General features: G+C 41.4%; 1 protein-coding gene across 1 annotated transcript; it reads right to left on the reverse strand.

Annotated features, from left to right (window-relative positions):
* Positions 1-8113: 8113 nt before the first annotated feature.
* Positions 8114-9173, reverse strand: LOC109257323 (olfactory receptor 6N1). Its single transcript, XM_019433358.2, has one exon. The coding sequence runs from the start codon at positions 9086-9088 to the stop codon at positions 8114-8116; it is 975 nt and encodes a 324-aa protein (XP_019288903.2). The 5' UTR covers positions 9089-9173.
* Positions 9174-14739: the final 5566 nt, after the last annotated feature.

Raw genomic sequence — 14739 nt, forward strand, 5'->3', positions numbered from 1 at the left:
TGGTTCTTTTTATTTTGGAACTGGAAAATGATCAGTCTTATAACTAAATCCCTTCACACAAGAGTCGGACGTTCTCAGGGCATGGGCTGAAACACTGCTCCTCTGGGTCTAGGACAGGAGATTCTCATCCCAGTTGAAATTTCCTTCCCTCAAACAGGGACTGAAAACACCAGGGAACAGAGCAGCAAGCCTGTCTAAGAAACATGTGCTGGCCTTGCAAACCCTTGGTTTGGGTCAGTTTAACCAGTGATATCCCTCCATTCATGTATATTTTTCCTTTTTAAAAATAAATGTTTTTAATTGTTTCTTTTGCTACACTAGACTGCCTTCCATGTGTCTTATATCTTTGGACTAATCAACTCCCATGTTGGGTAAAGTAAAAAGGAAAATAATCATGGAAACAGTTATTTTGTTGTTTTTCTCTCCCTTAGTCTCTTCCCCTCCCCTTCGTCCACCTAAAATCATATGTTCAGAGAAAGTAGTCATGAAGGCATCTATATTTCAACAGAGAATTTCTTTACGAGTTGCATGAACTTGAAAAATACTTCATATGTATGTTTCCTCTTTAAGTTTGATATATACGATCTAGCTATCTATCTATATACACACATACACATGGAACATATATATATGTATATAACTTTATATGTAACATGTACATAACTTGTATATTATTTTTATGTATGAAATTTATGTAATATGCAACTAAAGCTTAATTACATATAATATGGTATATATTTATATGATATAATACGCATATTTAAGTGTAAGTTTGATTTTTCCATATCCTCACTTATTATTTGCTTGACACAATTATTTTTAATTCTTTCAGAGAAATGTCAGCAAGTGTTAGTGTCTTCCCCTATTTTTGTCAGCTTTTTACATGCTTCGAAGCTATGTTGTTAAATGCAACCGGGTAAGAATGTTATGTCTGGAATGAAATTTTCCTTACAATATTTTAGAGTTTCTCTCTATGTTGCTACTAATACTTCTTTCTCATAGATTCTATTTTGTTATTATACCGTGACACCAAACATTTTCTCTTTCTTTCCATACTTTGCATGTCTGTATGTTTAGACAGATCTCTTATAAGCAGCAAATAGCTTAATTAAAAAGACTCTTATGAGAGTCTTTGTATTATAATAAGTACACTTAGCCATTTACATGTTTTGTGATTTAAATAGGCTTGAAAGTGTTTCTCCCAAAATACTTGTGTTTCCTGTTTTTTTCATTCATTTCCAATTTGTTTTTCTTCCTTTCCTTTTCTAATTGGATGGATAAAATTTTCTATATTTTTCCCTACAAACTTTTTTCTCTGCTAGTTTGAAAACACGGATAGTCTTCTTTTAATGATTATTCTATTTCTTTGTTTTTTAAAGTTTTATTATGCAATATTTGTAAACATTCATGAAAGTGTAGAAAATATTAAACCCATAGATTTCAAAGTTGAATCATACAAAATATTTTGTCATTTCCACTTCGTCTATTTTTTTAATAATTTATTTTATTATATTTTTAAATGTTTATTTCTTTTTTAATTTTTATTTTTTTAACGTTTATTTATTATTGAGAGACAGACCGTGAGCAGGGGAGAGGCAGAGAGCGAGGGAGACACATAATCCAAAGCAGGCTCCAGGCTCTGAGAGCTGTCAGCACAGAGCCCAAAGCGGGGCTCGAACTCACAAACCGCAAGATCATGACCTGAGCTGAAGTCAGACGCTTAACTGACTGAGCCAACAGGTGCACCAGTGTTTATTTCTTTATTTTGAGAGAGAGAGAGAGAGCACACATGAGTGGGAGGGGCAGAGAGAGAGGGAGACAGAGAATCCCAAGCAGGCTCTAAGCTGTCAGCGCAGAGCCCAATGCAGGGCTTAACCCCACAAACCACAAGATCATGACCTGAGCCACGTTCAAGAGCCGGCCGCTTAACTGACTGAGCCACCCAGGCACCCCTTTTAAAAAATATTTTAAAATAAATTCCAGGGGAGGCAAGAGTCCAGGGCCAGATGGCTTTCCAGGGGAATTCTACCAAACATTTAAGGAACGTTTAACACCTATTCTCTTGAAGCTGCTCCAAAAAATAGAAATGGAAGGAAAACTTCCAAACTCTTTCTTGAAGCCAGCATTACCTTGATTCCAAAACCAGACAGAGACCCCACTAAAAAGAACCATAGACCAGTTTCCCTGATGGACATGCAAAATCCTCAAAAAAATCCTCAAAAAAAAAAAAATCCTTTTTTGAGGCAAAAATCCTCAACAAGATATTAGCCAACCGGATCCAACAATACATTAAAAAAATTATTCACCACGACCAAGTGGGATTTATACCTGGGATGGAGGGCTCATTCAATGTCTGCAAAACAATTAACATGATTCATCACATCAATAAAAGAAAGGACAAGAACCATATGATCCTCTCGATAGATGCAGAGAAAGCATTTGACAAAATACAGCATCCTGTGTTGATAAAAACCCTCAAGAAAGTAGGGAAAGAAGGAGCCTACCTCGAGATCATAAAAGCCATATATGAACAACCCAATGCTAATATCATCTACAACGGAGAAAAACTGAGAGCTTTCCCCCCAAGGTCAGGAACAAGACAGGGATGAAGAACTCTTGCCACTGTTATTCAACATAGTATTGGAAGTCTTAGGCTCTGCAATCAGACAGCACAAAGAAATAAAAGGCATCCAAATCAGCCAGGAGGAAGTCAAACTTTCACTCTTCGCAGATGACATGATACTCTATATGGAAAACCCAAAAGATTCCACCAAAAAACTGCTAGAATTGACTCATGAATTCAGCAAAGTTGCAGGATATAAAATCAATGCACAGAAATCGGTTGCATTCCTATGCACCAACAATGAAGCAACAGAAAGAGAAATCAAAGAATCGATCCCATGTACAGTTGCACAAAAAACCATAAAATATCTAGGAATAAATCTAACCGAAGAGGTGACAAATCTATACACTGAAATTTATAGACAGCTTATGAAAGAAATTGAAGAAGACACAAAAAAATGGAAAAAGATTCCATGCTCCTGGATAGGAAGAACAAATATTGTTAAAATGTCAATACTACCCAAAGCAATCTACATATTCAAAGCAATCCCTACCAAAGTAACACCAGCATTCTTCACAGAGCTAGAACAAATAATCCTAAAATTTGTATGGAACCAGAAAAGACCCTGAATAGCCAAAGCAATCTTGAAAAAGAAAAGCAAAGCAGGAGACATCACAATCCCCGACTTCAAGCTATACTACAAAGCTGTAATCATCAAGACCATATGGTACTGGCACAAGAACAGACACTCAGATCAATGGAACAGAATAGAGAACCCAGAAATGCACCCACAAACGTATGGCCAACTAATCTTTGACAAAGCAGGAAAGAATATCCAATGGAAGAAAGACAGTCTCTTCAGCAAGTGGTGCTGGGAAAACTGGACAGCAACATGCAGAAGAATGAACCTGGACCACTTTCTTACACCAGTCACAAAAACTCAAAATGGATGAAAGACCTCAATGTAAGACAGGAAGCCATCAAAATACTAGAGGAGGAAGCAGGCAAAAACCTCTCTGACTTCGGCCACAGCAATTTCTTATTCAACACGTCTCTGGAGGCAAGGGAAACAAAAGCAAAAATGAACTACTGGGACCTCATCAAGATAAAAAGCTTCTCCACAGTGAAGGAAACAATCAGCAAAACTAAAAGGCAACCGACAGAATGGGAGAAGATACTTGCAAATGACACATCAGATAAAGGGTTAGTAGCCAAAATCTATCAAGAACTTATCAAACTCAACACCCAAAAAAACAAATAATCCAGTGAAGAAATGGGCGAAAGAGATGAATAGACACTTCTCCAAGGAAGACATCCAGATAGCCAACTGACACATGAAAAAATGCTCAACATCACTCATCATCAGGAAAATACAAATCAAAACCACAAACAGATACCACCTTACACCTGTCAGAATGGCTAACATTAACAACTCAGGCAACAACAGATGTTGGTGAGGATGCGGAGAAAGATCTCCTTTGCACTGCTGGTGGAAATGCAAGCTGGTGCAGCCACTCTGGAAAACAGTATGGAGGTTCCTCAGAAAACTAAAAGTAGAACTTTCCTAGGACCCAGCAATTGTACTGCTAGGCATTTATCCATGGGATACAGGTGTGCTGTTTCGAAAGGACACATGCACCCCCATGTTTATAGCATCCCTATCGACAATAGCCAAAGGACGGAAAGAGCCCAAATGTCCATGGACGGATGAATGGATAAAGAATATGTGATACACACACACACACACACACACACACACACACACACACACAATGGAGTATTACTCGGCAATCAAAAAGAATGAAATCTTGCCATTTGCAACTATGTGGATGGAACTGGAGGGTATTATGCTAATTGAAATTAGTCAGTCAGAGAAAGAAAAAAATCATATGACTTCACTCATATGAGGACTTTAAGAGACGAAATAGATGGACATAAGGGAAGGGAAACAAAAATAATATAAAAACAGGGAGGGGGACAAAACAGAAGAGACTCTTGAATATGGAGAACAAACAGTGTTGCTGGAGAGGTTGTGGGAGGGGGGGTGGGCTAAATGGGTCAAGGGCATTAAGGAATCATTGTTTCACTGAAACAATCATTGTTTCACTATATGCTAACTAATTTGGATGTAAATTTTGAAAAATAAAAAATAAAAAATAAAATTTAAAAAATAAAATAAATTCCAAAGATGTTTACATTTCCCCCTAAACACATTTTCTTCACTAATCACCGTACCATTGCCTCATTCTAAAAATTCAACAATTTCTCAGTATCACCTGATATCCAGTCCATAGTCAAGTGTCTTCACCTGCCCCATAAACATCCTTTCACGTTTGGTTTATTTGAACCAAGATTCACGTTACTTTGGTTGTTGTCTCTTTCAATTTAGAATAGTTCTCTCATGTTCACTCACCCTCTACCCCTTCCCCTTTCCACACGTCATCTCTCTCTCTCTCTGTCTGTCTCCCTAAGTCTAAAGATCATGTTTAAAGGCTTCTGCCCTGTGGAGACATCTAGAATGAAGCCCATCCTGTCAACAAGCTGCTGGACAGGTTGGCTGTGTTCTGGTGAGACTGTGTTCATTCACCTGTTAAGCCCAGAGCATCCCAGAAAACTCCAAACAGTGTACCACAGTCGGTTTTAAAGCAAATATTCATCAGGTGAGCTTAACTTCAGCCCCATTTTTTAAAACAGGTTTACTGAGATACAATTTACAAACCAGACAATTCACTCATTTTGGTGTAAAACTGAATGGCTTTTAACATATTCACAGATGTTGCAAAACCATCACTACAATAAACTTCAGGAAGGTTTCAACACCTCAAAAAGAAACTCTGTATTTTCTAACTATCACCGCTCCCTGGCCAGTTGCCCCCCAGCACACATTTCTGCCACTAATCTAGTTGGGGTTTTCTAGATTTCTCTCTTCTGGGTATTTTACGTGAATGATATCACAGAGTATGCGGCCTTTGTTGTGTCTGGATTCTTTCACGTAGAATAAAACTCGCAAGATTCCTCCAGGCCGCGGTGTGTATGGAGACTTCATTGTTTGTTATGTATGAAGATATTCCGTTGCTTAGATATGTACACGTTTAGTTCATTCACTTCTCCATCGATAGACATCTGGATGGTCTTTTTGTTTTGGCCACTAGAAATAATACTGCCGTAAATATTCATGTACAAATTTCTGTGTGGACGTTTATTGTCGTTTCTTTTGGATAAACACCCAGGATTGGAATTGCTGGGTCCTGTGACAACTCTCTGTTTCATCTTTGGAGGAAATCCCAGGCTGTTTTCCAAAGTGCTTATGTCACTTTCTGTTCCCACAAGCCGTGTGTGAGGGTACTGCTACTCAGACCCTTTGTTCATTTTTCAATTGTGTTATTTGCCTTTCTGTTATTGAGCTGCAAGAGTGCTTCATACATGCTAGAAACAAGTCCCTTATCAGACACATGGTTTGCAAATAATTTTTCCTATTCTATGAGTTGTCCTTCGCTTTCTTGAAGGTGAGACCCCCTTTCACAACTACCCCTACAAGTCCTCGGGTGCCAACGTCCTGGGGCTGCCACCGTCTGCTTGTTTCCAGACCCAGAACCCAGTTATCAACTCATTCAACTGTCACTTTCATCTTTTCTCCTTGTCCTGTCCTATCCTGGACCTTTTAAACACTAGAGGCACCAAGCCGGGAGGCTGAGGATTTGTTTTCTTAATCAGAATCCCTGACTGATTTTCTCTGTAGGGTCGGCAAGGTGTTCTCTCCACCTGGGTCTCAATACAGATACAATCATTGTTTTGATGAAATGGCTGATTCGGGTCTATCTCTCAGTTTGCATCTTCACTGTAACCTCCTCGAGAAGAGGGTGTAGGGGTATTTATCACTAATTACCACAATTTTAATTAACTAACAGTAACTAAGTATAAATCAGTTGTAATTTTAATATTTATATTCTCAACTCTTTCCAACCAGCCTAAGTGCAGGAACTGGACAGTATCTGTTTTGTTCATCCTTCTGTGGCCTTAACAGACACGTGATGTATGTAGTCAGAGCTAAATAAAGAGCTGAATGGAAAAGATGGGTGGTTGGATGGGTACCTTTAAGATAGTACAAATATCAACTTTGGGATTTTCATAGAAAGTTCTATAAAACTGCAAGTTTTCTAATAGTCAATACTTGACTTTCTATTCACAGTAGACATTCAGATGCATGATAACCTCTAACACCAGCTAATAATTCAATCACCATACACGTCATACGTTAAGCTATAGGATTATTTTTCACATATTCTCATATGTTTAAGGAAATAAGTAGCTTGAAACAGAATAAAGAAGATGTCCAATGTAAAAAGTAATCGTATTTCTTGCTAGTGGTTAGACTCCTACACTCTCCCTGTGAATGGATGTCAAGGCCACCAAGACTGACATGCACAACCAGGCAGAACCCAAGTGCAGTCAGCTAGCTGACTTCTCAAGTACGTCCTCTGGCTCCCTGATTCCTGTCCTTTGGGGAAAAGTATCCGGGAAGTACTTTTGCTTAATGACATCTTCCTGGGTATTGTTCTAAGGCTCAGAGTAATGAGAGGTTTGGGGCAGATACACACACGCACACGCACACACACACACACATTTTTATGTATACACACATATATACATACACATACATGTATATATATATATATATATATATATATATATATATATATATATTCTTTTTGAAAGAGAGAGAGCATGAGTGGGGAAGGGGCAGAGAGAGGGGGAGAGAGGATCCAAAGCAGGCTCTGCCCTGACAGCAGCAAACCTGATGTGGGGCTTGAACTCACAAACTGTGAGATCATGACCTGAGCCGAAGTTGGACTCTCAACCAACTGAGCCACTCAGGTGTCCATATATATATATATATATATATATATATATATAGTTATCAGTTGTATCCCAGACACTTTACCTGTGGTATACAGACCTTATCACTAACTCGCAAAATAACCTTCAAAAAATGTTTTTAACAAATGGTGAAATTAAGACTCAGAGAGTTTGAGTTACTCACTAAAGATCGTGTCATCAAAGTAACTGAATGAATTAGGATTTAAACCCGCATGTATACAGTCAAAAACACGCTGTCCTCTACTATACCGGTGTTTTCCATTTCAATACACAAACAAATGGTATACATGCAATACCATTTAAGTGTAAATGGTACACGAAAAAAAAAACAGTTATTTTTTGTTCTAAAATGTATCTCAATATTATTCAATATTATTGTTTAGAATACGAGTAAATGTATTTACATTAAATATTCATCAAATTTACTGTATATTGACATATAGTAGGTAAGGCCCAGATGTGACGAAATTCCTATGTATGATATACAAACATCTGAGATTTGAAAACCACATTCCAATCTCTGGTCTCTGGCCGCGTGTGGCTCCAGTGTGGCGGTTATGTGGACGCTGAGAGCCAGGCAGCACTTGCCCCAGTTCTGTATCCCACGTAGAAAAGCACTCAACGCTTGACTTCTCATCTGCGGTGACTGGCGACCCCCTGGGTCACCGTACCTCATCTTCTCCCTTGGCCTGCCTTCCCCACCTTCACTTCAATAAGTATCCCTGACCTCTTCAACTGCCTCCTCACGGCCTCCTTAATATCCTTGTTGCGCAAGCTATAGACGAAGGGGTTGAGGAAAGGTGTGAGCACCGAGTAGATCACAGCCAGGGCGCGGTCACAGTCCAGTGAGTAGCTACTCTTCAGCCGCACGTACATAAAGAGGATGCTCCCGTAGAAGATGAGAACCACGGTCAGGTGGGAGGCACAGGTGGAGAAGGCCTTGGTCTTGCCTGCAACTGAAGGAATCCTGAGCACCGTGCGGACGATCTGGACGTAGGAGCTGAGGATCAACAGGAAGGTGGCCAGGATCTTGCAGGAGTTGATAGCAAAGTCCACTAGGACGTTGATAGATGTGTCAGTACAAGCCAAGCTCAGCACGGGCGGGAAATCACAAAAGATGTGCTGAATGCGATTGGGGCCACAGAAAGGGAGACGAGACACCAGGGAAATCTCAGCCACTGGACCAGCCAGACCTCCCAACCAACAGCCAACGGCGATCTTGGCGCAGCGTGCTGGGGTCATGAGGGTGAAGTAGTGGAGGGGCCGGCAGATGGCTAAATACCTGTCATAAGCCATAGCTGTGAGGAGATAGCACTCAGTGGCCCCAAGAGAGTGAAAGACATAGATTTGCAAGAGGCATCCGGAGAAAGAAATGGTCTTCTCCTCCCTGAGCAGGTTCGACAGCATCTTGGGGACGGTGGCAGCCGTGTAGCCAAGCTCCAGCAGGGAGAGGATGCTGACAAAGTGGTACATGGGTGTGTGGAGCTGGGAGTCCAGGCGGACCACTAGGAATACCAGCAGGTTTCCCAGTACGGTGGTGACATAAATTAGAAGTAACAAGACAAAGAGGTAAGCCTGGATACCCTGGAGATGGGGAAAGCCCAAGATGATGAACTCTGTTACCTGGCTCCAATTCCCAGCATCCATGGCTCACCATTCATATTCCTAGACTGTGAGGCATGGAGGGATGAAGAAGAAAGTTGAACCACAGAAATCCTAAGGACAAGATCCCTCAAAGGACTTTATCTCCCCTCTGCCACCTCCAGAGTAAAGGGCTCCCAGCAAATACGTTAAGAGGCCAGAGTTTGGATCCCTTTCTAGCCCTTACCATTGTCAGCAGCTTCCTTCAGAGTATCTGCTCTTGTAATCAGACTCTAAGTCCATCTCTGGTGTCACAGCCCATTTTTTGGCCTCCATAATCCATTGTGTAACCCGGTTATCTTGCTTAATGGAAACTATACAGGTTTTGGAAACTTCAGTATTCCTCATCCAAGGTTTATCTTATTATTTACCTATATTCCTTGTCATTTATACTGATAAAATATCGTAGTATACTGGACCAAGATTACATCATTTCAGTTATATATTTTGATTTGTAATTTCAGTTTATTTTCTTCCTCAACTTTCTGGATACCAAAGCATCAGCCCTTTCACCCTCGGCTCCCTCTCATTTCCTCATGGAGACTCGGGTCTGGCAGCATCCTCCAGGAGCAGGTAGGTCAGGGTTTCACCTGTCTCGGACTCGGGGGTGAATCTCAGTCAAGGCAAGGGGGTTTGAGTTAATATAAGAGCCACAGAAAACAAGGGGGCAAATCTATGTCTTTGCATTTCTATTCCCAGCTGTGGCCACTTTGTTGGTCCTTCCTTCCGCTTTCCTCCTCCACCAACCTGGAGTGTGTTCTTCTGGTTTACTGCTTTTTAGATGGCAAATATTTAACTTGTACTGAGAGGTCCATGTGACAAAAATTTATTGAACATTTTCTGTATTGGAGGTATTGTTCCTAGAACGGGAGCTAAAACAGTAAGTGAAGCTAGGCAACTAATATTCTACTAGAGAAAATAGAGAAGGCCACTCATTGCCAACCAGCTCTGTATTGGAACACAGCATCATCACAGAAACGTGCTCCTGTTGTCACTTGTTAAACAAGTAAAAGACAAGCCCCCCAAATTCCTTCTCTTGACTCACTTATCCCAGAGCCGCTGGTCCGTTTCCTCCCCTGTTCCTGCAACAACACCCCCCCTCCCCAAAGAGCTGCCTCCACTCTCATTCCTAATGGTTGGTTTTCTCTTAAACCTTTCCATTCAGACCTTCACCACCTACCACTCCATCAGACCACCCCTCTTCACACACACGAGTTATCTCACATTTACCACATCCAGTTCCTGTTCCTTAGCTTGCCCAGGCTATCCTCCAGCCTTGACAGAGGTCCCTGTCCTGCCCTTTGACACACTCATCTCATTGGTTCTCAGGGCTACATCTTCCTATCAGAGTGCCATCATTCAGCTTCTTCCTACTTGACTGGTCCCCCCTTACCTCCTTTGCTAGTTCTTTCTCCCTGACCTACCTTCCTAATTCACAGCGGTCAGTGTCGGTTCTCCTTTTTTCCTTTCTCTGTAAACTCACTCCTTGGTCGATGCCATCCAATGTCATGACTGAAAGCACCACAGATGTTTAGACAGCTTTCTAAATAGACTCCCCAGCCAACACGGTCTCCCCGACTAGGCCTCGCCTCTCCCACATGGACCGTCACAGTCTTGCAGCTCATGGACCCAAATTCTCACAGTTGTCATTGCTTCTGTATTTCTGCCAAATCCGGGAGCTGGTTTTCACTGGGTTCGAGCCATGACCTCGCTCACCTCCATCACTGTAATGGACTCCTAACAGATCCTACTTGTGTTGGTCCGTCTGTAGCCTGTCCTCGACACTGCAGCCACATCTGTCCTTTCCATTTCAAGTCAGGCCCTGCCTTCACTGCTCAAACCTCTTCAGTGACCTAACAGCTTATAGTCTTTGTTGTAGCTTTCTCTTCCTCGAGCCATCTTCTGCCAAATCTCCCCTTGAGTAGCTTTTTCATTTGTTCCAAGCCTTGGTACAGATCTGCCCTCCCCAGCAGCCCTGCCTGAGCTGCCCTAAATAGAACTGGAGTCTGCCTCCTTCCCCACGCCCAGGTCCTGTCCTAGCACCACCTTTCTGTACTCCCCATTTAATCCTTTCCACGGTACTTACGTGTCCTAACGATACAAATGAGCTTACTTGTCATCTCAACTATTTGTGGTTTCTCTCCCCTATGACAACGCAAGCTCCACCAGGGCAGGGAGATTTTCTGTTTTGCTCCCTGATGAATCTCAGGTGCCTACAGTTGGGTCTGGACCATGATAATGAATGAATCAAGAAATATTTGTTACATGAAAAAGCAAATTGGGTAAGGTAGCTAACTGCTTATTTGCATATGCAGGAGGAGCCATGAATGAGCCCTGGGCTGGAAGTGGAGATCAGGACCACCTCACAGAAGACATCATTTTTTTTTAAGTTTATTTATTTATTGAGGTGGGGAGGGGAGAGAGAAACTTAAACAGGCTCCATGCTGATGCAGGGCTCAATCTCATCAACCATGAGATCACGACCTGAGCCAAAATTAAGAGTTGGATGCCCAAGCAACAGAGCCACCAAGGCACATCAGAAGACATCATTTTTATTTGAAGTAAAGGGTCAGAACTTCCAGGTGGAAAAAAACACAAGAAAGGTATTCTAGGCAGAAAGGAACACTTGCTCAAAGGCAAAGTGTTACAAACGCATCCAGTCTCCTCCTCTGTTCTCCAAGCTGCTTTTCACTTCTCCCTCTCATCCCATCCAAACCTACGTTATTTACCCTGCTTGCTCCTGGCTGCACCGTCTTCTAAACCCAGGCAACATGCCATCTTCTTGTGCCGAAACTTTCTCATTCCAAAGATAGGATGTTTCTCTACTAAGATGTCAGAAGACCATTTCCGGGCAGGATCCTTCTGAGTGATCTTGCTTCAGCAAAGCCTTAATAACCATCTTAATATTAGAGATTTCCCCTTTGCCTTAGTTTTCTTTGCTTCAAATCCATACCTGCCCATTGTCCAATTCTGCCTTTACCTCCTTCAAATCTTAGGTGCAGATGTGCCTCCTATAAAACATCATCCCAACATTTCTATCCAACTCAGATCATATTTATTCTAGGCTTTTTACATTCCTTCCCCTTCAAGTGTAAATATAAAGTTTCTGCTCCATCTCTGGCCTCCCAACCACACTCAAGATGAATTGTTTAGTGACCTTAGCTAAACTTCCAGATATATGGGGGCTGGCCTCAAGGTTGAATAATGGAAGGCAACGTCTTGCCCTTTCCTTCCTCAGAGGGTAAGGTTTCCACATGACTCCAAAGACTTAGTCTCAAGCTACAGAATAGTCCCCCTTATCCACGGTTTGTCTTTCCACAGTTTCAGTTACCTGTGGTCAACTGCCGTCTGAAAGCAGACGGTCCTCCTTCTGACCTATCATCAGAAGGCCACTAGTAGACTAATGCTGTGTCACAACGCTTACGTCATTCACCTCCTCCATCTCATCACCTAGGCATTTTGTCATCTCACATCATCACAAGAAGGGTGAGTACAGTACGGTAAGATATTTTGAGAGAGAGAAAAGCCACATGCACATCACTGTTATTACCGTGTATTGTCATAATTGTTTTATTACTGTTGGTAACTCTTATTGTTTGTTAATTACAAATTTAATTCTATTTATAAATTAAACTCTATCATAGGTATGTATGTATTGGAAAAAAACATAGCATATGTAGGATTTAGGACTATTTGTGGTTTCAGGCATCACTCGGGGTCTTGGAACGTATCCCCTAGAGATAAAGGACCTTGTTTCTCTGCTCGCTGATGTCCTGCTGACATTCACTCCCTGGATACTCCACCTGGGAAATCGAAGTCAGCATAACCAGGTCAAGCATTATTTCTCCCTGAAACTAGTTCCCCACACCTGCTTCAATCCCCAGGTCACAATTCACAGAGATTCTGGCTACTCATCTCTCTCCCTCACACCCCACCCAATATAGCAAAAAAACAAAAAACAAACAAACAAAAAAAAAAAACCTGATGGTTTCCCCTTACGTTGTCTTTTTAAAATTATTATTTAATTTTCTTTTGATATTTCTAATTACTGTTTTAATTCAGTTTCCAAAACTGAGAGATATTGAGTCAGTGTTGGAAGAAACTTGAGGAAATACCAATTCTCTTTGGAGCTCCCATAATCTTGGGTTTCATTGGATCATGAAAAATATCTTTTTTAATATGAAATTTGTTGTCCAATTGGTTTCCATACAACACCCAGTGGTCATCCCAACGGGTGCCCTCCTCAGTGCCCATCACCCACTTTCCCTTCCCTCCCACCCGCCATCAACCCTCAGTTTATTCTCCATTTTTAAGAGTCTCTTATGGTTTGGCTCTCTGCCTCTCTAAATTTTTTTTTCCTTCCCCTCCCCCATGGTCTTCTGTTAAGTTTCTCAGGAGCCACATAAGAGTGAAAACATATGGTATCTGTCTTTCTCTGTCTGACTTATTTCACTTAGCATCACACTCTCCAGTTCCATCCATGTTGCTACAAAAGGCCAGATTTCATTCTTTCTCATTGCCAAGTAGTATTCCATTATATATATCAACCACAATTTCTTTATCCATTCATCAGTTGTCAGAAATTGTGGATCATGAAAAATATCTTAACTGTATCAGACATTCCCATGAATTCATAAAAATAAAAGATCTTTTAACACTACCACAAAAAAAGAATAATAAGGAGGCTGAAGTTTCTTGCCCCATAAGACAATTCTGTCTGTTGTCAAAGAACTTCAGTCTGTAAACTGGGTCACTGAGATCCACCCATTATCCCTACTTCTGCTTACAGAAAATCCCTGTCATTCTGGTCCAGATTCGTGCTTTAGACACTGTTTTCACCATCATCATAGAAATTTCACCGTTTGCCAAATGGGTCCCTGTACTTCGTTTTAATCTTTTTGTTTGCAATGCATCCCCCAAGACACTTCTTCCTGAGTCAGTCTGTAGACATCTAACCATTTGGGGGTTCAAGTCCACCACTGTCTTTCCTTGAGCGTCTACAGTGAACACCAGTCTCCCCCACCAATCTCCCCTGCTGAATTCCCAGTAGTCCTTCCTCACTTTGCCTCCGACTATACCCTGTCAAGTGCTGCAGTGTTTTCCATTCATTATTTTATTCCGAAGCGACTTTCTGTGAGGATTTTGAAATTAAAGATGTCTCACTTTACGTCCCGCCTCCCGGAGGATTTGGCACAGCGACCGATGTCCCAGTTGTGGTAGGAAATGAAAGAATCGATGGCAGCCAGGATGATTTGTCCAGACCCTTATCTCACAACTAACTACTCGTCTCCTCCCTTCGGTCTCCTGATATTGGAATTAGATCTCTCATGAAACCTAACACGTGCATCTCATGTATGAATTAGCAGTTATCTTACGTGGGTCCTTTTCAAACGTACTGTGTTCCTCTTACTCCAAAATGCTTTTAGAACAAATCTTTTTCATTCTATGCTCTAGTTCTCACCATTGCATTCTCCATAGTATCTAATTATTTAGGCATAGGGCCAAAGCGCTGGGTCAGGAGGGGATTCCATTTTAGATGATCTCATTCTGTGTCTTCATGGTGCAAGAGAGGAAACTGGGACCCAGACAAGGGACATGGCTTGCGCAGGATCATACTAGTTTTAAAAGAGCCCTATTTGCTCATTCTGCACGCAGAC

This window comes from Panthera pardus, unplaced genomic scaffold, assembly GCF_024362965.1.
Source record: "Panthera pardus isolate Hobbes unplaced genomic scaffold, ASM2436296v1 HiC_scaffold_21, whole genome shotgun sequence".
NCBI classification, from domain to species: Eukaryota; Metazoa; Chordata; class Mammalia; order Carnivora; family Felidae; genus Panthera; species Panthera pardus.